Genomic DNA, 22,811 nt, shown 5'->3' with positions numbered 1-22,811 from the left:
GAGAGAGTGAGAGAGTGAGTGAGTCAGTGAGTGACTGAGTGAGAGAGTGAGTCAGTGAGTGACTGAGTGAGTGAGAGAGTCAGTGAGTGAGAGAGTGAGTAAGTGAGAGAGTGAGTGAGTGAGTCGATTCAATATCTTAAAAACCTGCTCATCCCACCCACATGCAGGTCTTGAGCTCTTTGTTTGCACTTAACCTTGATGAGCGTTATCTTATTAATCCTCAGGACAAGACTACGAGATATATACCGATACAGAAAGTGATTTACTCGCAGTTCTGGATGCTAATATGGACTTCAAATTTCAGGATTGGGCGAGACCATGTTCCCACTGAAGGCTCTAGGCAGTGGTTCTCAGCCTTCCTGATGCCGTGACCCTTTAATACAGTTTCTCATGTGGTGGTGAGCCCCCCCAACCATCAAATTATTTCATTGCTACTTCACTGTCATTTTGCTACTGTTATGAATCAGGCGATCCCTGTGAAAGGGTCATTCGACCCTCAAAGGGGTCACCACCCACAGGTTGAGAACCGCTGCTCCAGGGGAAGGGCCTTGCTTTTCCCTCCCAACTCCTGGTTGCTCCAGGCACTTCTTGGCTTGCAGATACATAACTCTGTAATCAAGCACCACGCTGTAATCCCACACCTGCCTCTCTTCTGTCTGCTCCTCTGGGTCTCTTCTTCTGTTTTACAGATTAGATCCTGCTCCAGTATGCCCCATGTTGACAGATAACATCTGTACACATCCGCTTACCTAACTAGGTCTTGAGGTCACAGGTACAAAGATTACGGACTCCAATAAGCTCTTTAGGGAACACAATTCAATCCACCAGTCTGTTAAACCTCACTTTTTAAGTGAGCAGATTCAGGCTGGGAGAGGCCACAGACTTTGGTAGTGTTTGTACCCCCAGTGCCAAAGCCGCTATTAGATGGTGTTGCCTTTTGTGGTAAGCACTGTGTAAAGAAGGATGGAGAGTAAAAGGGGGCAACATTGGCACCTTTAACCCACTCCCCAGCCCCCAATTTAGGAACACCTTATCCAAACAAGGAGCATCTTTACCATTGCGAACATCTTACTGTCCACAGTATTTCCCATACCCTGCTCTTGGTCGTTGTTGAAAAACTTAAAACCCCAAGGTAAACAACCTCCAAATCCATTGATGTCTTTAAGAGAGAACTGAATGTGTCTAAGATGACCTTTAACACTTTCGGAATTCGGCTCTGAAGTTCCTCTCATGTTGAACTATGCCGAGAGTAATTTCACCCTTGACGCTTCACTGTTGATCCTGATGTGCTGGTAGAGGATCGGCATCTTTGTCGTGGGAAGAAGTCCTGACGTGGATTTCAGTGACAGTCAAGGCTGGTCCCTAATCATTAGCTCAGTGCCACCACTGCCATTGAGCCCATTCCAAGTGTAGTGCATGGCACAACTGACTGCTCCTTAGAATTCTGAGACTGTCCATCCTCTGCAGGGAGCAGACAGACTTCTTTCTCCAGAGGGGCAGATGTTGGGTTTGAACTGCTGACTTTTATGATGAGCAGTCCAATGTTTGACCCACTATGCCATAAAAACGGCAAAGCCAAACTCATTGCCATCATCCCACCACCACCACCACCACCACCAGGCTCCTTACTTTATCTCTCGTAAACGCTATTTATCTGAGGGTGGATTTTTCATCGACCGACACACCATACCTTGGCTTCTGCGCCTTGTAGTATGTGCCTCGCATTCATCCTTGTCATTGACAAGCAATTTCAGGAAAGCAGGCAGATGTTAAAGAGAAAAACAAATGAATAATGAAAAGAGTTTTGTAGCGTTACAGATTAGCCTAGTGCCTGGGAGTTTGGATTTGGGTGTCAGCCTTCCTGGATTCAGATCAAGGCTTATTAGCTGAATATCTGGATATCTCTTTCTGTGCGGGGGTTTATCTAGTAGAAGTACCCACTTTACAGGATTGTTATGAGAGTTAATGAGTTAACATACATAAGTGATGATAACAGAGCTGCCATCATAAGTGCTTAGCAGAGGCCCTGGGTAGTCCAAATGTGGCCCAGCCCGGCTACTTACGGAAAGATTGGCGGTTCCAGTTCTCCCAGCAGAAAGTCATGGTGTTGAAGCCCCTGCGGGGCACACTTCTCTGGTACAGGATCAGCTTTGATGCCGTGCTTACCGTTGTTGGTTGCCGTTGAGTCGATCGTGGTTCCTGGAGAGCTGTGTGCTGCAGAGCAACAGCTTCATGGGGTTTTCATGACTGATCTTCATGGAGCAGATTATTATTCCTTTTCTTCCCCGGGACCATTTGATTCGTTTGAACCTCCAACCTTTAGGTTCACAGTTTGCACCACTAGGGACTTTGATTTGGTAGTGACTAGTGATGGTGAGGAGGGAGGGGGATGTTGGCAGCATTTCTCGTGTGTAGAACTGGGCTATCCAAAAATCAAATTCACTGCCCTCAAATCAATTCTGACTCCTAGCAATCCTATGGGACAGGGTAGACTGCCCCTGTGGGTTTCTGATAATGTAACTCTTTATGGAAGTTAAGAGTAAAGCTCCCTCAGAACTGGCTGCTGGTTTTGAACTGGTGACCTTGCAATTAGCAGCCCAATGCAGAACCACTATACCACCAGGCCTATCCAGACACCTTATTAATCTACCCTAAAAAGCAAACAGGCTCACTGCCATTGAGTCAGTGCTGACTCATCGTGACCCCCTGTAGGTTTCTGAGACTGTAATGGTTTACAGCAGGTGCCCTCAAACTACAGCCTGCAGGCCACATGCGGCCCACCAAGGACAGGGCACTGGAGAGATGACCGAGGACATTTATCCGGCCCACCGGGTGTTTTTGCCTTGTTTTGTTTTTTACTTCAAAATAAGATATGTGCAGTGTGCATAGGAATTTGTTCATAGTTTGTTTTTTTAAAACTATAGTCCAGCCCTCCAATGGGTCTGAGGGACAGTGAACTAGCCCCCTGTTGAAAAAGTTTGAGGACCCCTGGTTTACAGGAGTAGAAAGCCCAGCTTTCTCCTACAGAGAGCTGCTGGTGTTTTCCAACTGCCCACCACGAGGATCACAGCCCAACCCGTAACATATGTTAATCTAAAAGTGCAGAAAAGTCTCTTGATAAGCCAAGTTATATCCTAAAGATCAAGCATTTCCCCCTGCTCTCTACTGTCCTCGACAGTTGGTTCATTTGGCTCCACTGTTTGCTCTTCTGTACACTAATAGACTAGTGTGCTGTTCATAAATGGATTAACTCTCAGCTCTAAATTCACTCTCTGCAAAAATGGGTCTGGGCCCTTTAAGTGTTTTTCCTTTGCCAGCTGGTGTAGTGTTAAGCTTTGCCAGAAGAGGGTAAGGGTACTGGGGAGCAAGGGGTGAAATTTCCTTCATCCTTTCCTTCTGGTATGCTTGCTCAGAAGCTCTGGGTTCGCCTGCCCTGGTAGCATAGGCAGCTTTCCCAGTGTCCAAGCTCTGGCCCCCGGCTCTGGCAGGGCATAGAAGCAGGCTGCACCCAGCAGTACTTCCTGGCACCGTCCTTGGGCCGTTTTGTAGGCATCTCCCCAGCGAGACACTTGCTCATGAACAGCTTTCCCTGACCCCTGGGGCACATTGCACAGGGCAGATTGCAGCAAGCCCTGCCAGCACGGCACTGCGCAAAGTTCTCCACCTTTCCCCGGTCCCTGGCTGTTCCCACCACCAGGGTTTGGATCTCAGCCCTGGTGGGGCCTTGTGAACTCTCTCAATCCTGGAGTAGTGGCTGCCCCTTATATCTGCTGCTCCAATCATTTTCCTTAGGAGTCAGTTCTTCATCTCTCCAGTGCCCTGTGAAAGTTCAAATTTCTGTTAGACTATGGTTTCTCTTGGCTAGTTTGTCTTGGACTGAAAGAGCTAGATCGTGGGTCATAAAATCAAGTGACTCTTGAAGCTGGGCAAGAGAACCCAGCTGCAGGAAAGAACACAGTCAGGGTGTCGTGAGGGATGGCAGCTGCCCTTCAGTGATAGTGCCTGGGGTCCCTGAGAGAGCTGTGGTTACCCGAAGGGCACATGCCATTGGAGGGCAGCAGCCTGATACTTCCAAATTCTTATTTCTCAGAAATCTGAATTTTCACATGAAATCTCCCAAGTTTTCAAATGTGGCGTCTGATTTACTTTGTGGGCCAAAAAACCCATGTCTATGAGTTACCAGATTCTAACTTCTGGGCTAGAGTTTCTGATTTCTAAGCCTAGAGCAGTGGGCAGCAAGTGCAGGGAATTGGTCACACAGCACAACAGCAAGGGAGGCGACAGGGAGACAGTGTATTGTGACGTCACCTCCAAGTACAGTTGTCGAGAGCCGTGTAACGGGACATGTCGCTGCGGTCCCATTGGGGGCCTTATGCTGTCGTGTGACCACGTGCCTTGTTCATAACAGCCACCACGTCACTGCATGTGTAGGGTCTGTGTTGACTTGAACAGTAACCACTAAAGGGAAGAATTCTCGTCTCGCTCAATCGGTCAGAAAGCTTATCAAAAGTGTCTCTGGCTGTATAAGTAATAGAAGCCCTTTTTAAGATATTAGAAAATACCATATATGCAAAACCAAGAACCTCAGCCATCGGGTCTGTGGTTCCCTATAGGGCAGGCTAGAACTGCCCTTGTAGGTTTCCAAGACTGTAAGTGTTCATAGGAGTAGAAAGTCCCGCCTTTCTTCTATGGAGGGGCTGCTGAGTTCAAATTGGTGACCTTGTGGCTGGCAGCCCAGTAAATAACCACTACACCACCAAGGCTGGGGTCATGTACTAGGGCACTTCAAAAGGTCATGAGAAAATCCTACTATCCTTAAAAATATACATTATTAACAGCTTTATTGGCATATTCTTCATGTATCATATAATTTAATTACTCAATCATATTAAGAAGATTTGTATAGTCATTACCAAAGTCTATTTCCAGAACATTTCTTCTCATACTCATTGTTGTTAGCACCCCATTTTCCCCCTTCCTCCCTTGCCATGCCCCATGGTAATTGTTAAATCAATCCAGTTACTATCTCTATAGATCTATCCATTCTGGATTTCATATTACAGAAAGTCATACAAAATGCAAACAGGAAGCAAACAACAACAAAAAAACCCAACAACAATGACTAGACAAAACAGAAAATAAAAACTGAAACCACTTTAAAATGTGTCAGAAAGGAGAATAAATGATAGAGTATTACATTTTAACCTAACTATATCTGCCTTAATTGACTTAGTTATCCTACATCCACTATCTTTTTAAAAAATCATTTTATTGGGGGCTTGTACAACTCTTTTTTTTTTTTAATCATTTTATTAGGGGCTCATACAACGCATCACAATCCATACATACATCAACTGTGTAAAGCACATTTGTACATTCATTGCCCTCATCATTCTCAAAACAATTGCTCTCCACCTAAGCCCCTGGGATCAGCTACATCCACTATCTTCTGTTGCCATCTTTTCACAAACTTTTCAAAGCCTTCTCATCTGTGAAAATGGCTTTAGGGGGAGGGGAGGCATTTGACTCTGAACTTCCAAAGGGGGAAGGAGAGTCAAGCTCTGCGGTCCAAGGTTGATTCCTATAAGGCAGAAGTCAGTCACACTGCCTCTCTCCAACCTTTTTTAATGTTAACCACTTTTGACAATAGCTATCCCTCTTCTCTGCAGGGTTTGCTAATGTGTTAGAATAGTCAGAGACCTGGCAGACGATTCTCAGTTAAGGGGTTTTCTTAGGGAAGTAGTAGCAAGTTACACTTCAGGATGCGGTTCTTTGGGCCCGAGAGCTTCTCAGCGGTGCCCACAGGTCGACATCTCCCTGACTCTCAGCCCCTTGGGCCTCTTGACTTGGTCCACCTTTGCTTCTGCTTGGGCAAGTTTCTGTTATGAAACTCCTTAGCTCCTGGTCAGTGCTCAAGGCATGCACCCCACTCTCCAGCCAGCCCAAGGTGGCCGGCTCTCTTGCTTCCGTGTGTGTCTGCACACCCCTTGGAACCGCCTGGTGCACGGGCCGGGAGATGCTGCACCGTCTTCCACCAGCCTCCTGGTCCTGCGGCCACCATTTCTCTGCCACAGCCTCATGCCAGCTTGCACGGTCCCCTCATCTACGACGTTCTCAAGTTCAGGGACCTTGGATCCATTTGGCTGAGCAGTGGCTTCAGTTCTGTGTGAGAAAGGTGTCTAAGGTCCTCAGTCTCAGAGGTTCCTCCAGGCTCTGTCGGACCAGTGAGGTTGGTCTTTTTTGTGAATTTGCATTTGATTCTACATTCACTCTTTACCCCACCCCCACCCACCCCAATTCTATCGGGGACCTTTCAGTGTGTTCTAGTTGGAGCCCTTGGTAGAGGTGGTTGGGCTCCTTCTATTTCTGGTCTCAGGCCAGCAAAGGCGGTGGGTGGTTCATGTGGCTATAAGCCCTTTGGACGGATTTCTTCTTTGATCCTTTGGTTTTCGACATTTCACCTTTGCTCCAGATGGAAACAGACCAATCATTGTATCTGAGGCGGCCACTCCCAAGCTTTTAGGGCCCCAGATGCTACTTACCACACTGGACTCTATGGGAACTGTGTGAGGCCAGTTGACCCGGAGATTATGTCCCCTGAGACAGTGGGTATTTGGTTAGCTGAGAAGTTTCTATAAACACTTCTTAGAATAGATGTGCACATACAAGATGGGCTTCAAAAACTAGAAGATTTCCATTATGTTTCGATTCCATTTGTCCAGGAGCGTTTTGAAAGCGCCCTTGTGTATCAGGTGGCACATAGAAATACATATATAACAGTATCCACAACCATCCCTGTATATGCACACTGGTGTTCTCCCATACCAATCCAGTGTATCTGCTCACCAATTACCATTTGTTCCTAGGGTCTTGTATGTTCTAGTACTCTCCACAGTTGGCCGTTGTTCCTGCCTTCTCCGTGTCACCGGAAGTAGCCTGTCACTGTGAGTTGGAATGAACTCCGTGCAGTGAGGGTTTTTGTTCTGATACTCTCTAGTTGGTGATTTTCTTTCTCTCTCCCTGCCATCCCTGGTAACCTTCAAAGAGTGTCCCTTTCTGGGTGCAAACGTATTCTTGGCTTTTTACAATAGTGGTCTCATACAATATCTGTCCTTGAAATTTGCTCTCTTTTTTTACTATTTTCTGCTTTCTTTCATTTTTTTTCCCATTAATCATTTTATTTGGGGTTCATACAACTCTTATCACAATCCGTACATACATCCATTATGTCAAGCACATTTGTACTCTGTTGCCCTCATCCTCAAAACATTTGCTTTCTACTTGAGCCCTTGTTATCAGCTCCTCTTGTTTGGTTTTTGGTAGTCTTATTGAACAATATTATCACAGACCTCCATTTCTTTACTGTTTGGAAAGACCGTCCATACAAAAGGGAAACAAATCAGCCTTGTCTCCCAAGATTGGAGGAAGTGGCATGACTACCATGGCACCTGCTGTCACCTCCTAGAAGATGTTACGCTCCCTGCCAAATGAGTTAGGACAGGGAAATTGTCTATGCCAGCGGCAAAATGGCAAATACAGTGTCACTGTTCACTTGAAATTCTAGCCAAGTGTCTGGGTTTGGCTCTGCTTTCAACGGAACACCTTCGAAGCTGTGCTTGCATGGTGCTGCTGATGGTGGAGATAAGTGATAACCTTTGTTCTCTGCGGGCACTGTGTTAAGTGTGCTAATCCCTCACTTCTCTGTGAGGACACACAGTCCCAGGGCGGTACAGATGGATGTGTGGTGGCTGCTGCTAACCTAAAGCTGGAGGCTGGAGCTCACCTGGGGTGCCTGGAAAGAAAACCCTGCTGGTCTGCTTCTGAGGAGTTGGCCACCGTGAATGCTGTTCCCAGTGGAGTGCACCTTCGCCCTGACACAAATGGGGCCACCATGAGTTGGAAGAGACTGAATGACAACTGGCTTTTTATGTGATCAGAGGAGCAGCCTCCTCTGATAGAGACAGGCACTGAGGAGCAGCACTTGTCCAGGCTCGCCCTGCTGCTCCTCAGCACCAGAAAGCTTCTGGCATCAGGTCTTGAGCAAAGTTCAAATGTGAGTTTTCTTCATTGCCCGTTACAATTCGTTGGCAGCAGCATGTACCACTTGTTAAATTGACATTGGGAACTCCCTCTTTGAGGCAGGTGCGTTTGTAAGACTATGGAGAAAGTCTTTATTGCCTGAACAAGTTGCTTCGTATCTCTTCATGCCTCAAAAGGGATCAATTGAAGGGATCAATCTTTTTTTTTAGGGATCAATCTTATAAAAGATAGGTAACATTTAAAAAAAAAATTTTTAAGGAAACTAATGCTTCCTGTGCTAAAATGAGCATGGTACATGGCAGATTGAGATAAATGGTTTTCAATATTAAAAGCTTTAAAAATTGTTGCCCTAAATTCAGTTGAACTAAATGGTGTATTGACTGAGCAAGACGGGGAAAGGGAATAAAACACGAAGAAGTATTTATTATACTTAACTACCTTGCCAAGAAGATGAGACAGACTCCAAGCTGTGCTCTGATGGTGCTGTTGCTCTCCTTGAAAGCCCAGTCTGCCCTCTGGCTCAGCAGGCTGAGCTGTGACATTGGCAGTGAGCGGGCCGGTGGCACTGCACAGTTAGTTCCTGCCTCTCGGGCCAACCTTTCATCTCGGACAGAAACCATTGCTTTGGGAGCTCAATTTCCTCCTCGAGCTACACTTCCAGTTTGTAGTTCTTCATTTAAATGTATGTTTTTGTGATTTCCCGTAAGCGAAGCGGAGACCCTGTCAACACTTTGTCAGCGCTGATAGACACACGAGCTTGAATCCCTGGTTAGGAAGTTGGCTGAATGAGGACAGCCCTCCACATGGTCTGGGGTGCATCTCTAGTGCTTGAGAGAAAGTAGATTGAGTCTAAAATGATTCAAGTAGTTAAGAGAGGTTTAAAATACAAACGGAAAGTATTCTTCCCTTGGTAGTGATGTTTACATTTAACACTTGTCAACTCTCTCAGCCTCTTGGCTGTTTTGTGCTTTAATGATAGACATCTGGGCAGTAAGGAAGGCCAAGGTGTGAAGCAACAGTAAGCTTGCTGTGATGGTTAAGCTTATCCATCAGCTTGGCTGTGCCCTGATGCTCAGTGCTCGGCTGTTAGGTAATGATGTCACTTGGTAGTTGTGTAAGAAGAAAGTCATCTTCCGTGTTGTGATAGGGTGTGATCATCCTCCGTTTTCACTTAAGGCCAGCTGGTTTCTGGAATCTAACCAAAATGAGAAGTGAGGAGTGAGTGGATTTGTCAGAAGTGTCGCCTTCATAATATTAGTTACTATGAAAGAGCTAATAGAACTCTGTCAAGCTGATAAAAGATTTGTAGGGCAGTCTTTTTATCTCTTTGCTGACTATTGGAATAAATACTGAATGGAATCCAGACCTCTTTGGGGAAAAATAGACGTCATGTCAGATATTTGCATGAAGTAGGTAAAGGACAGTACTGCCTCCGTTTGCTTGATAGAGTCCTACTGTCGTTGTCTATTTAGTAAATTTGTCTCACCTTGAGCCAACGCCATGGACACATGGCGATGCAGTGGTTAGGAACTGGCTGCTAACCGAAAGACTAGCAGTTCAAATCTAACAGTCACTTTGGGGGGAGGCGGGTGTAGATGACAGTCTACTTCTGTGTACAGCCTTGGAACTGAATAGGTTGTCCTATAAGGTCACTGTGAGTCACAACTGACCTGATGACAATGGGTTTTGGCTTTTGGTGAGCCAAATCACAAATTCCCAATCAGTGCATCATGGAAAATTCTTAATGTGGTTATACCTATAAGGAGAATTGAGAAGTCCTGGAGATACTGTGGGTTACAAGTTGGGCTGCAGACTGCAAGGGCAGCAGTTTAAAACTACCAGCCACACCACAGGAAAAAAATGAGGCTCTCTCTCCTGTAAAGACTTACAGTCTCGGAAACCCACAGGGGCAATTGTCCCTTGTCATGGAGGGCTGCTCTGAGTCAGAATCGACCCTGTGGCAGGGAGGTCGCTTGGGAGGATATTAGGCTCAGTTCCCCGGTACACATCGAGAGACACCACCGCCGCATCTGTGCATTCGTTTGTATTGAACCAGTGAGGTGGTGGGTACAAGCACTCAGGGCTTGTGTAATTGAAACCAGTAATCAGGGAGAGTCTGTTACGCGTCAAGTTCTGTTCTGTAAACTGAGGTTTCACCTGTGAGTTGCACACAAAAACGTCTGCTTTCGTAGAACTGAACATTTGGGGCAAAAAGGTTTTTTGTGTCCTGAATTGCATGCTTTATGAAAGATTTGTAAACCCCATTCTATATACCCACTGGAAAATACATTCTCTGTCTCTCACTCCTGACATGGGACGTAGCGCCCCTGTGCCCTGCTGTCTGTCTGTCTTTAGTGTTTTCCACAATCGTAAAATTGCTCTTGACTCATTTGAATGTGTTGGGGACCGTCTCACTCCAATATCCCCTGTATTGTGTATACAATACTTAAGGAACTTTTCCTCTTTCCACATTTTTCATCTTGCTCCTTTCCTGGTTCAAGCCTATATTAATCTGGTAGACATGGTTCTGCCTTTGTGAATGAGTGCTATTGAAAATTTTGCCCTATCACCAACCCTCATTGTTTTTGGAACTAATGTCCAGTCACTTAAGAGTTTAATGTGTGACTTGTAGGCTATTTGGATCGTGTCCCCCAAAAAAACATGTTTGTTTAAAAAAATAAACAAGCCTACGGGACACAGTACCATACTGGCACCTTGGAAACCACCAGCATCTGGTTTAGTTTGTGGTTTTTAAGATCACTGTAATACTGCCAAGATCCCAGGCAGTCAAAAAGTATTGCTGTTATGGCTCCAGTTCATACATCTATGGGTTTATTCCAAACAAAATGTGCTCGACATGCTTCTGCCATCGGTGGACGGCTGCAGACAAGTTCTCTTGTCTTCATCTCATTGGGTGCCTTCCGAAAAGATCCCGGCAAACCCGCGGCTTCTCAGCACATCTGCTGTTGCCAGTTACATCCAAGGCAGAGAGACGTCAGCTCAGAAGGTTATAGATTTTTCTGAAAGGACACAGGATGATCATGGGGTGTGGGTAGGGGATTTCTTAAGAAGTTTTGTGAAAGTTGCATTGATAAGTAAAACCAAAAAATCCACTGCCATCGAGTCCGTTTTGAAGCATAGTGACACTAAAAGGGAGGGTAAACTGCCCTGTGAGTTTCTGAGACATAACTCTTTACAGGAGCAGAAAGCCGCCTCTTGCCTCTGAGGATCTGCCTGGTGGTTCTGAACTGTTGGCTTTGCAGATCGCAGCCCAACCCATAACCACTGTGCCACCAGGGTTCAAAAGGCCAGGAAAATTGTACAGAAGCATTTTTTCCCTCTCATGCTTGGACAGTAGCAAGGGCTGTCCTATATGAATTCTGTCGTGAAACTTTACCCCTTCTAACCAACAGCTCTGATCTTGCCTGTGCATAACCCACTATGCTGCCAGACCTCCTTTTACACCAGGGCTACATTACCAATCGGGCAAATTAAAAAGTGGCAGCACCTTGTTTTAACTGGTATTGATGATTCATGAAGCAAAACTGTTATTCCCGGTTGGTGGCCATTGTGGGATTTGGTCTCACAAGCAAGCAGCTCACAGCTGTGATTGCAGCTAGGACCCTCCCGACCTTTCCCCCATTTGCTCACCAACTCTTTCGTCCATGTCTGGTGCTTTCTTTCCAGGAGCGGCTGAAGCTGGTGACTGTTCTGGGCGCCGGCCTTCTCTGTGGAACTGCTCTGGCCGTCATTGTGCCGGAAGGCGTGCACGCACTCTATGAAGATGTTCTTGAGGGTGAGAGAGAAGGGCCTCATGTGACGCGTATTATTGACATGAAAGGTGGGAAGGGGAAGTTTGTGGTATTTTTTTCCCCCCTGAGCACAGATCATGTAGAATTCTACCCTGGGATGAGTTCTTATGAGAGAATTTTGGACGCTTGGACAGTTTGCCGCTCTCCCGGTTCATGAATACCAAAACCCAGGCGCACTGCCATCTAATGGATTTTGATTCATAGCCACCCTATATGGGTGTCTGAGGTCTTAAATCTTTATGGGATCAGACAGCCTGAACTTTCTCCCAAGGAAGAGCTGGTGGGTTTGAACTGCCAACCTTGCAGTTAGCAAGTCCAACACTTCCCGTAGTGCCACCAGGTTCCTTTCATTCATTTTGGCTATGTAATAGAGCATCAATGCCAGTCTTTCACATTGGAACCATTCTTTTTCCTCTTACCTCTACCATGGCTATGAGTTTTCAAAAGCAAATCACCAGGCCTTTCTTCCAAGTTCCTCTGGGTGCTTCAAACCACTAACCTTTCACTTAGTACCTGGGTGTTTCACTGTTTATGGCACCCAGAAAGTTCCTTTTTAAATGCCTGCCCATTCACAAAATTTTCTAAATCCTACATGTATTTTCAGTGTAATTGAAAAAGTATATTGATCAATAAATTTGGGCTCAAGGACCTTTTTTGATAAATGTAATAGCTAAATGGTACAGATTGCTGAGGCAAACCCCACACTGAAGAGTCGATACCGCCTCACAGACCCTCTGGGCTGGAGTAGAACTACTCCATGGGTTTCCACCACTAGTGAATCTCGAAGGAAGCCTACTGCCTCCTCTGGCCCAAGCCTTCTGAATTGGGTGCTTGGGTACATACGACCCTTCTGATGGCAACTAGTCGATTCTTCTGACATGTGCCTACCTCACTGCCTGGTAGTGTTCCCCTTTTAGACCGGTCTTTGTTTGGCTGAAAATTATAGCCCCAAGGGTGAGTTCATTTCCAGACCTGAGAGTGACTAAGGGCCATAGTCTTAATAGTTCTACCAATCTCTATCTGACCTGAAGCCTGGTTTGTTTTTGTTTTTGTTGTTTTTTAAGTTTGTGTTTTGTTCCAGATTTTCCTCCCATTTTATCCAGGATTTTCTAATGGGATCCTATTCAGAACCAACAGTTGTTGGTGGTAGCCGTCCATTCCTCTGCTCTGAGGGGTACACGCTGAGATTCGTGTGGCCCATTAGTCCCCTGGACTCACTGTCTCCATGTGCCTTCGATTGTCATCGCTCTTCTTTCCTCCAGCAAGGGAGAGGGGTGAAGAGTTACACCTTAGGTGGCTGCTCCTGAGATTTTTAGACCCCAGCCTCTTCTTGCCAAAGTAAGGTGTGCAACATTGTCCTTGTGGGTTATGCTGTCTCCTGAGACTGGTCCTGAGCCTCAAAGATTCACTTTCTGGTTTTTTGGCCAGTAGCTAGAAATATAAATGATTTGAAATATTGGCCTCATATCCTACAACTTCTTTCTGGGAGCTTTTTGTTTTTTGTTTTTATGGGGGTGGGGGGGTGGAGTCCTTAGAATATTTTACAGGAAAAAACCCTCATGTTTCTCTGTTGAAGGCATCTTTTAATTCATTTGAAATGTGCTTAGCTTTATCTGCTTTAAAGAATTTGAGTATTCTAGTATCTGAGTTATATTGAGGTTGGGTTATTTTCCCTCTATGATTGGTTAAACTTTTTTGTTCCTTTGTGTGCCACATGATTTTTTATGGCATCCTAGATATTGTAAGGATTCAAATGTCAGAGTCCCGTTAACATCTTCAGTGGAATATCTCTTATTTTGCTAAGTGGTTAACCTGGTTAGGTTCAGATCTCAAGGTTTGTTTTAGCTTTTTGGTTTTGGGGTGATGATTCCAACTTCAGTTCCGTCTTCATAGCCTTTGTGACACTACTTTGGCATATGCCGTGCCCAAGATGGTCAATTTAGTCACAAGATTAAAGAAGCCCTTTGCCCAGCCAGCTCCTTCCTCTCCTGTGGGGTACCAGCCCCCACAATATGTGGGATTATAAAGAGACTTTTCCCCAGCTTTGTCTCCCCTGAAGACGTGCCAAACATTAGAGGCTTTTTGTGGGCTATGGTGGGAGGTCAGATGCTCAGAGACATCCTCCCTGAAGGCAGTCAGTTGCCAGAGGCTTGCAAAGGCTTGCAAGTCATCTGTTTGGTTCCTGTGGGTAGAGTTTACACACTACTGATAATGGTCTCTATAGTGAGCCAGAAAACAGGTCAAACCTGCTCAGTGACATCCAAAGTTGGGCTGCCATCCTGAATCTAGGATCGCCCATCTTGTCACATGTATACCCCCAATCCCTCCTCTTCCTTGATCACCCCCTCCCATTACTGTATTACCTATAGCACAAGCCTTTCCTGTGATGTATGTCTTCACCTGTAATTAGGGGGCTTACACATCCCCAGAAAATATAAAAGCCTTGTTTTGCAATAAATCTCTCTCCACGGGGATCACCAAGTGAGGCTGAGCTGAGTATTGCTACCATGAAATGTGTCTGACTCCATTATTTCAATCTCTCTTCTATCATACTCTTTATGACTTTACTATAATCTTTACTTATTATTGCTGTACATTTGCACCTGCCAGACCTATGATGATGTGTTAAGGGCTGGTTAACCCTGACAACAATTGAATGGGTCCAAGGGCAATTGTGTAATTGAGGGGTAAAATGAAAGAGACGTCAGACAAGATAAAGCATGTGAATGCTCATGTCCGGGACCATCATGACTTCAGGAGCCAGGTACACCCAGAGAGAATATGTTTCCAGCCAAGGCTTCTATACAGTCTAGGGGCGGGCCTTTGCCCCTAATTATAGGTAACCACACGTGTAACAGGAAGGGGTTGTACAATAGGCAAACATATGACAGGAAGACATACACATACAAGATGGCGAGCTCTAGAGTCCAGATGGCAGCCTAACCTTGGTCCTCCCTGAGCTGGCTAGACCTAGGTGGTTTTGGACTCTCCTTCAGGGGAACCATCCATTATTCTTATCAGAAGGGAGTGGGCCCTCCTTAGGGTGGGACAGACAATAGTGTCTGATTGCCTTAGATGGCTGACAACCTTTAGGCAGAGAACCTTTAAGCCGCTGTTCTCAACCTGTGGGTGGTGACCCCTTTGGGGGTCGAAGGACCCTTTCACAGGGGTCACCTGATTCATAACAGTAGCAAAATTAGAGTTATGAAGTAGCAATGAAAATAATTTTATGGTTGGGGGGGTCATCACAACATGAGGAATTGTATTAAAGGGTTGAGGCATTAGGAAGGTTGAGAACCACTGTTTTAAGCAGTTGACCTCCAAGTTTATAGTCATTGACCACGTACGTGTTTGCAGACTGCACCTTAGGCTTTGCACACATTATGGGGGGACAACCTGAGGAATAACTTTTCTGTTTCCTACACTCCCCAGTATCTAGCTCAGACTCTCAGACTCCCCGGGGCCCCTTCCCTTGTATCCTTTGTTCAGAAAGATGGGGTTTCTCTAGGAGTTTGAGCTCCCTGTCTGTTCTTTCTAATTTCCGTTGCTCAGAGCTGGGTGGTCTCAGGCCCTGGTGGCAGGGAAAAGGACAGCATACACGCCCCAGACCCCAGCGCATCTTCAGGCCAGTCATGCCCACTTTTCCAGAGTGAGGTTTTTTGGGGTGTGAGCTGTCTGTGTTGCTGCCATGCAGTTCTGTGACGGGCTGCTTTGAAGGCAAGACGGGTGGAGGATAAAGGGCAGAGGGGGGGAGACAAAAGACGGCCTTCGCTTCATATACAGGTATTCCTCAGCAGCCCCTCACCTCACGCTGGCCGGAAGGACAAGGTTCCCCTGAAGTGTTGGCTGCCTGTACTCCCTTAGCCACCGTTCCATGTTCAGATCCTTGGGTGGTTTGCTGTGTTTTGTATGGCAGTTTTTAGTTGTAATCAGTGGGTGTTGGAGGTTGAATAGGACTTACTCCATCCTGGCCAAAACCATATGTCCCCATTATTCCCTTTATAAGATCAAATATTAATATTCCACTCTATTTTTTGAGGTAATTCAACCATGGTAGTAGCTTTTAACTTAAGTTGTAAATGTTCCACCCCTCTTAATACTCCTAATTGTAGTCACGTTACTAGTTTCTCTTCTCTCTTTGTCTTTTCTCTCTCCTGCCTTACCCCTCTTCCTCCCACTTCTCATTCTCTCTTTATTCTGTGTTAAGCCAGCTTGTCTTCTGGTTTCAAGGAGGAGCTGCTCCTATGCTACTAGAGCCTATGATCAATGTTATGTGAATTTCACCACAGTAATAAAAAATAATTTTTTCAAGAGATTTATATACTTAAATAAAACAAACGAGTAAATAAAAATCACTTAGAAAAAAATATAGCTTAAAGAAACTTTCAGGAATTAGAAAATATAGGTTTTGGGTTTTATCTTGTTTTGTTTTTAACTTTTTCATGAGAATTAGGTGAAGGCTTACAGAGCGGATGATTGGTTTTATATTTTTACACATTTTAGTTTTTTAACTTATCCATTTCATTCCCTTCCATATTCTCGGCCTATCCCACTTCTTCCCTATTCCCTGTGTCCATTGCTCCATCCGGTCTCTCTGCCCTTGAGTATGTGGACCCCTTTTGATCTTGAATGGTTGATTATTCTAACACCAGGGCGAGTGACCAAGGGCCATGGTCTTGGTGGTCCCACTAGTCGTCTATCCAGCCAACAAGCCTCGTCTCTTTCACGCATTGGAGGGTGCTGTTCTACATTTCTCTCCTGCTCTGTTCAGAATCTTCTGATGTGATCCTCTTCGTAGGGAGGGAAGCCACTCTCAGGGTTTTGGAGAATGATGTGTGCGTGCCCCATCAGCCCATTCGTCCGTTGGACTGACTAATTGTTGCCCGGTGCCTTTCATTTTCTTCACTCTTCTCTCCTCCGGATGGAGAGAGACCAATAACCACAGGTTTACAGAGCAGTATGCACTTAGAAGGTGTGTGCGCCCAAACCCGAAGACACAGGGGGCCTTTTTCATCACGAAGTTTACATTCTAGATGTTGGTGATGGACTGGACCACAGCCCAGGAATGGATGATATCTTGACCCAGTTGTCAGCTAGACATTGAACTCCAAAGGGACGGAAGGTTCTGTGTGAAAGCATTTTCAGGGGAAGATGTGTTCTCTTTTTGGTTTGTTCTGCTCTAGGAAAACACCATCAAGCGAGTGAAACCCAGAACGTGATCGCATCAGACAAAGCAGCCCCGGCCCCAGCTGCCCACGACCACGAGCTGGGCCACAAGCACACAGAGCTGCATGCCTACATCGGCGTGTCCCTTGTGCTGGGCTTCGTTTTCATGCTGCTGGTGGACCAGATTGGCAGCTCCCACGTGCATACCACTGAAGGTGAGTGACTCCCAGGAGGTCTGGGCCAGCCGATGGGGCCACCAATGATCAGATGGGATCATCTCTGTCCATGGCCTTAGGGGATACTCACACTTGAGCACTGTATTCAGTTAGAGGTGCTAAGCAGTTGTAAGCCTGTGGCACAAGGAAGTGTTAGTCAGTCATTACCCTGGTTTTCTGTAAAGCTGTCAAATTGGTTGAGAGTCTAGGGGTCGAGGGTCATTACCTGTGTTTGTGCCCTTGAGCCCTCAGGCAGTCAAAGCCTGTAAGGCTTTGGTGAGGTGGTGTTTTAAATTCCTAAAGGATAAGACTTGGATTACAGGGGGACCATTTTTTTTGGACATATAGTTATCAAAACATTAAAACAAATATGTGAGAGAGTAATGTATGGCTTTTTCAATCAACATGTTAAATAATAAAAATATATTTAAATCATAAGTAAGTTAAATTTTACCTTTTAATACATCAGGGTGACAAGTCACAATTGCTTTGCTTGAATAAGAATGTGAAACTGTGGGCAGCTTTAACCAGACAGCATGGCAGCAAGGTGTCCAGTGGCTTTAAGTGTCTTTTCTGGTGGCTCCTAGTGTTGCAAATCCTCACTCACAGGTGGATTACACACATTCGTAGCTTGCTTTCCCTGGAAAGATAAGCTGTTCTTAAAGAGCAACTAGAATTCTCCATCATAGGAACTTGTCTTAAGATCAGTCGGTTGAATCTTGGCTGGGTCAACATCTGTAGTACAGTTTATGTGCAGGGGAGAAAAGATCCAATTCTTGATTCAGCCCTGATGCCCTCATGCTAGAAATACATTTGGAAGACTTGGCAGCCTTTTTGAGTCAGTGATACCTCTTTTCAAGTACATTGGCAGAGAATATTGCAGATAAGGAAGGGCTGGGAATATCGTAGGTATCCTGGGCCCCAGGGGGAGATCACGTGACTCCCCCTGTTTGGTGGCTGAGCTGCTCAGCTCCGGTGCATGAGCACCTGCAGACAGAAAGGCTGCAGTCACACAGGTGGCAGCACTTGCGAAAGGTCCTTCACTTAAACCAGTGATAAGGGAAGTGACGTTTCAAGATAGCTACAGCAATACGAAAGACCTAGGTGCTTACCCCCAGGGAGATTACAGCCTTGGAAACCTGATCCAGGGCCAGTTCTACTTAGGAGTTGGAATCGACTTGGCAGCACACAACAATACTACTTGTGGTTTAGTGGGGACCCTGGTGGCATGGAGATTACGTGTTGGGCTGCTAACTGCAAGGTCCAGTTCAAAACCACCAGCCGCTCTGTGGGAGAAAGAGTTGTTGACTTGGAAGCACGGAGGGGCAGTTCTACGCTATGCTGTAGGGTTGCTGTGAGTTGGCATCAACTCGATGGCAGTGAGCCATGTGGTTTATGGTGCACATTCAGGGTGGAAAGGAATGCTAAATTTCAACTCATGAAAATGAGAACATACTTTCTCATGTTCTCTATAGATCCCAGGTTAAGAACCCTCCGTCTGCCAAAAAAAACCTGTAGAACAGTATCGAGATGAACAGACAATTTCAGAGAGAGATAGAAATAACCCTTAAACATGTGAAAAGATGCTGATTTCACATAAACTTAGAGGCATGCACATCAACGCTTCCCCGATGGAATAATTTCTCACCTCTCAACGGGTGAAAATGCAGATGTTGGATCGTGCACTTTATTGGCAAAGCTGTGGTGAAACAGGCCCTCTCCCATATTGCTGGAGGGAATGCAAAATGGGAATTTGTAAGGACATTTAGGCATTTGGCATGATCTGAGTTCAAATAGGATGCTCTCTGCTTTTGGTGAGGCCCAGTCAGCGCTGTCAGACCAAACTCAGTGCAGGTAGCAACTAGCACCGCAGGACAAGATTTTTAAAACCTCAACCTATAGGGCACTGGGAGGCAGCAAAAGCAGGCAGTTCTGGAAAAGCAAATGTCTTTTCCAGTTGGTTGTAAAATGCTGAACATGAGCATTCATAATGTCTATTATTATGACAGAAGAAATATAGAATGGCCTGTTAAGAGTAAAAATGAAGGTTAATAATTCAGCTGATATTTTCGGTGCCTTGGGAACTCATCGTTGTCCCATAGTTGCCGTCCACGGTCTCTCAGACACGTGGTTTGCACTCTTGCCAGTTTCCATTTCGATGCATGTATAGGCCCAGTCCCGCCCTGTCATCATCGACAAAGAATCAGCTGCAGTGTGTGTGCTTTTATTCCTCCTCACGTTTCATCTCTGAGGGAATGTTCTACGGGTTTTCATGGATCTGAGGACCTGGTTTTATCTAATCTCCCCGGTTTCAGGTATTATTAAACACCAGTAAACGAGAACGAGCTGTGCTACCCACGGGGCAATCGTTTCCTATCAGTTTGTAAAGACAGTGTGACCTTTAAGGCCTCTAGTGTTGGTTGTCGGGTGCTGCCGTAGCTAGCTGACAAGACGTTAAGGGGAAGCCCACACAAGCTTGGGCCACATTGGCATGGGATTGTCCGTCCCACTCTGGGTGATGTTGAAATATTTATTTTCTTAAAGCGATTTGGGTTTTCCGTTTCCCTCCTTCCACTGTTTTCAGAGGAGGATCGAATTTATTAGTAAGAATAGAACATGTTAAAAAAAATAATAGAGCTGTTGCCTTACTTTCACACTGTAGCCTGTCATCCTGCTGCCGGACCGCAGTGCTCATCTCTCGTGCCCCATACATTTGATGTCCACAACTGTCCCCTTCTTATCTCTTTGATGTGATTTACTTAGTGCTTCTTGTGACAGCAATGAGACCTTCCTGTGACGCAGATACTTGTTTTCTCACTCCAGCAGGCATTTACTATGCAGTTCTTATGTGCGTTTTGTGAAACGTGCCAAAAAATATTGACTTGACAAAAGCCAAAATGTGCCCATCAGCAGATGACTATATAAACAAAATGTAGTGTTTCCATTAAAAAAAAAGAAGACAAATCCCAAAGCAAACCTGTTGCTATTGAGGCTAGCCCAACTCACAGTGACCTCACAGGTAGTGTAGCTGCCCCAGGGGATTTCCGAAGAGAGAGGGAGAGAGAGGTCTTTAACTTTACGGACTGACACAGTGGCTACACTGGTGGGCTGACGCATAGGAGTAATTGTGAGGATGGCACAGGACGAGGCCGTGTTTCGTTCTGTTGTCCAGGGTCCCTTTGGAGTGGAACTGATTCGATGGCACCGAACAACAAGCTTCAGGAAGCAGACCATCCCATCTGTCTCTTTTGAAGCTTTTGCAGTTAACAGCTGCACGCCTTCACTACTCCAGTGGCGAAAGATGGGGCTTTCTGCTCCTGTAAGGGGAACCCCCAAGGGGCAGCTCTGCTTGGCCCTGTAGGGTTGCCGTGATGGATGGTGGGACTTAAATGAAATTTCCAGTAGAGGCAAATAGATGTTTGACCAGAGCTTATTAGTGGTTTCCAGGAGTGGGTGGGAACGGGAGCTGTTGCTTGAAGGATACAGAAATTGATGGCGGAGGGGTGGGGTGGGAAGTGGATAGTGGCGATGGTTGTACAGCACGGTAAATATAATGAATGTCGCTGAACTGCACATGGAAAGTGGTTGGAATGGCAGCTGTTCTTGGTGTATGTTACACCGCAGTAAAAAGAAGTAAAAAGTTTAATGCTGTATACTTCATTGTCAACCTGGAGATACAAGACATTTAAGTGAAGCGTGTCTTTGCGTAGCAGGTTATGCTATGGGCTGCTAACCACAGGGCTAGTAGTTCGAAACCTTCAGCTGTTTGTCGGCCAAAGAAGAGGCTTTCTGCTTCCGTACAGAGTTACAGCCTGCAGGGTAGGATGAGCCAGCATTGACTCCGCGGCAGGGAGTTTGGAAGGTGATGTAGAAGAAACTTGGAAGTAAGTAGCACGGGTCGGTCTCCCCTGCCCTGTGAGGTCACTGTGAGTTGGAATTGGCTCCATAGCAGAGAGCGGTAGAGACTGCATGCAGAGCTCTAGGTTTCCAGAACGAGAGAGGTGCTTTGAGCCTTATTCACCTTCGTGCCTTCTTACAGAATGGAGCCCTGACAGTGCAGTGGGGAAAGCACTCAGCTGCCACCTGACAAGTTAGCGGTCCAAGCCCACTGCCGCTCTGGGAGAAAGATGTAGCCCGTTTCCATCACAATGACAGCGAGCAGTTCCGCTCTGTCCTGGAAGGTTGCTACTCTGAGTCGAGTCAGTTCCCAGCTCTGGGTTTGGTTAGTAAGGGAAACGGACCTATCCCGCTTGGTGAAGTAGATGGGCCCTCAACAAGATGGATTGGCACAGTGACTACAGTGTTGGGCTTGAACATAATCATTGTGAGATTGGCACAGGATTGGGCAGTGTTTTACTCTCGTGTACATGGGGTCACTGTGAGTCAGAACTGACTCCCAGCACCGAGGAACAACATGAGAGAGGTGGACAGAGAACTAGACTTTGAACAGTGTGTAGATTTTGGATTGACAAGCTGATAGGTTAAGGAATTGTGACGAATTAAAGGTGGAGATATTAGAGGAAGGGGAAATGAGGGTGTTTTGTTAGAATAGGTTAAAGAAACTAGCTTAAAGGACTGGCTAGTGAGCAGACGGAACCAGTTGGCAAAAGACTTAACAACTTTCCAGATAGCACAGAAACACACTGCATTGTGTTGGTTCCTACTCATAGCCTACAGGACCGAGTATAATTTGCTCCATGTAGTTTCCAAGAACATAAATCTTTACAGGAGCAGCCAGCCTTATCTTTCTCCCTGTCAGTGGCTGGTGGATTTGAACCACTGACTCTGCTGCTCGCAGCCCAACACTTACCAGACTGTCACCAGGGCTCCTTACTTAGGAGAGCAGTTGGGACGAAAGCATAGATTTTCTAACTCGTTCACTTGATGCACCAGAAGGAGGCGCACGTTCAGAAAGGTGACTGTGACCAGGATGTGTAAGATGAAGTAAACGAGGGCAGGAGAGTAAAGGAAAAGCCCGCTGGCTGGCTGCTGCTACTTTAGATTTGAGCTGATTGTTTATTTATTCAGAAAGAGAAAGTTGTTTATTGCCAAGCACTGAGTACGGAGCTAGGAGAACAGTCCCTTAGATCGGACTCCCCAATAGCTACTGGTTCTCAGAATCACGGGGAAATGAACAGGGAGTTATAAAAGGGGTGAGGTAAGACGGGGATTTGTTGTCGACTTGATAGAAATTTAGGTTACCGTATTGTTGAGGCTAGGTGGCGGTGAGTCAGTCCTGACTTCTAGTGACCTGAGTGAGGTACAGCAGAACGAAGCACTGCCTGGTCCTGTAGCGCCCTCATCATCGTCATGCCTGAGCCCACTGTTGCAGCCCTATGCCACATGTCTGGTAGAGGGACTGCTTCTTTTTTGCTGATTCTCTCCTCTATCAAACCTGATGTTATTTTCCAGAGACCGATCTCTCCAGATAACATGTCCAAAGTACAGGAGATGAAGTCTTGCCACCCAAACTTCTAACGAGCATTCTGGCTATACCTCATCCAAGATATGTGTGGTTGTTCTTTGGCAGTCCACAATATTTTCTTTCTTTCTTTTTTCCATTGCTATTTCTTTTTTT

At 45.9% G+C, this 22,811-nt stretch overlaps 1 protein-coding gene across 3 annotated transcripts in view; it reads left to right on the top strand.

Moving 5' to 3' along the window:
• SLC39A9 (solute carrier family 39 member 9) overlaps window positions 1-22,811 on the top strand; it is a 37,701-nt gene that overhangs the window by 5,754 nt on the left and 9,136 nt on the right. For 2 of the 3 annotated variants that reach the window (XM_045287821.1, XM_045287822.1), the window contains exons 2-3: window positions 11,728-11,881; window positions 17,036-17,233. In XM_045287821.1, coding sequence (XP_045143756.1) covers window positions 11,728-11,881; window positions 17,036-17,233 — 352 coding nt within the window. The remainder of the gene's footprint in view (window positions 1-11,727; window positions 11,882-17,035; window positions 17,234-22,811) is intronic. The other variant, XM_004698674.2, reaches the window with a different exon arrangement.

Source organism: Echinops telfairi, unplaced genomic scaffold (assembly GCF_000313985.2).
Source record: "Echinops telfairi isolate 266 unplaced genomic scaffold, ASM31398v2 ScPeMD7_18;HRSCAF=68, whole genome shotgun sequence".
In the NCBI taxonomy this organism is placed as follows: domain Eukaryota; kingdom Metazoa; phylum Chordata; class Mammalia; order Afrosoricida; family Tenrecidae; genus Echinops; species Echinops telfairi.
Note: the sequence above shows the minus strand (reverse complement) of the source record. Positions and strands in the feature narration are given on the sequence as shown.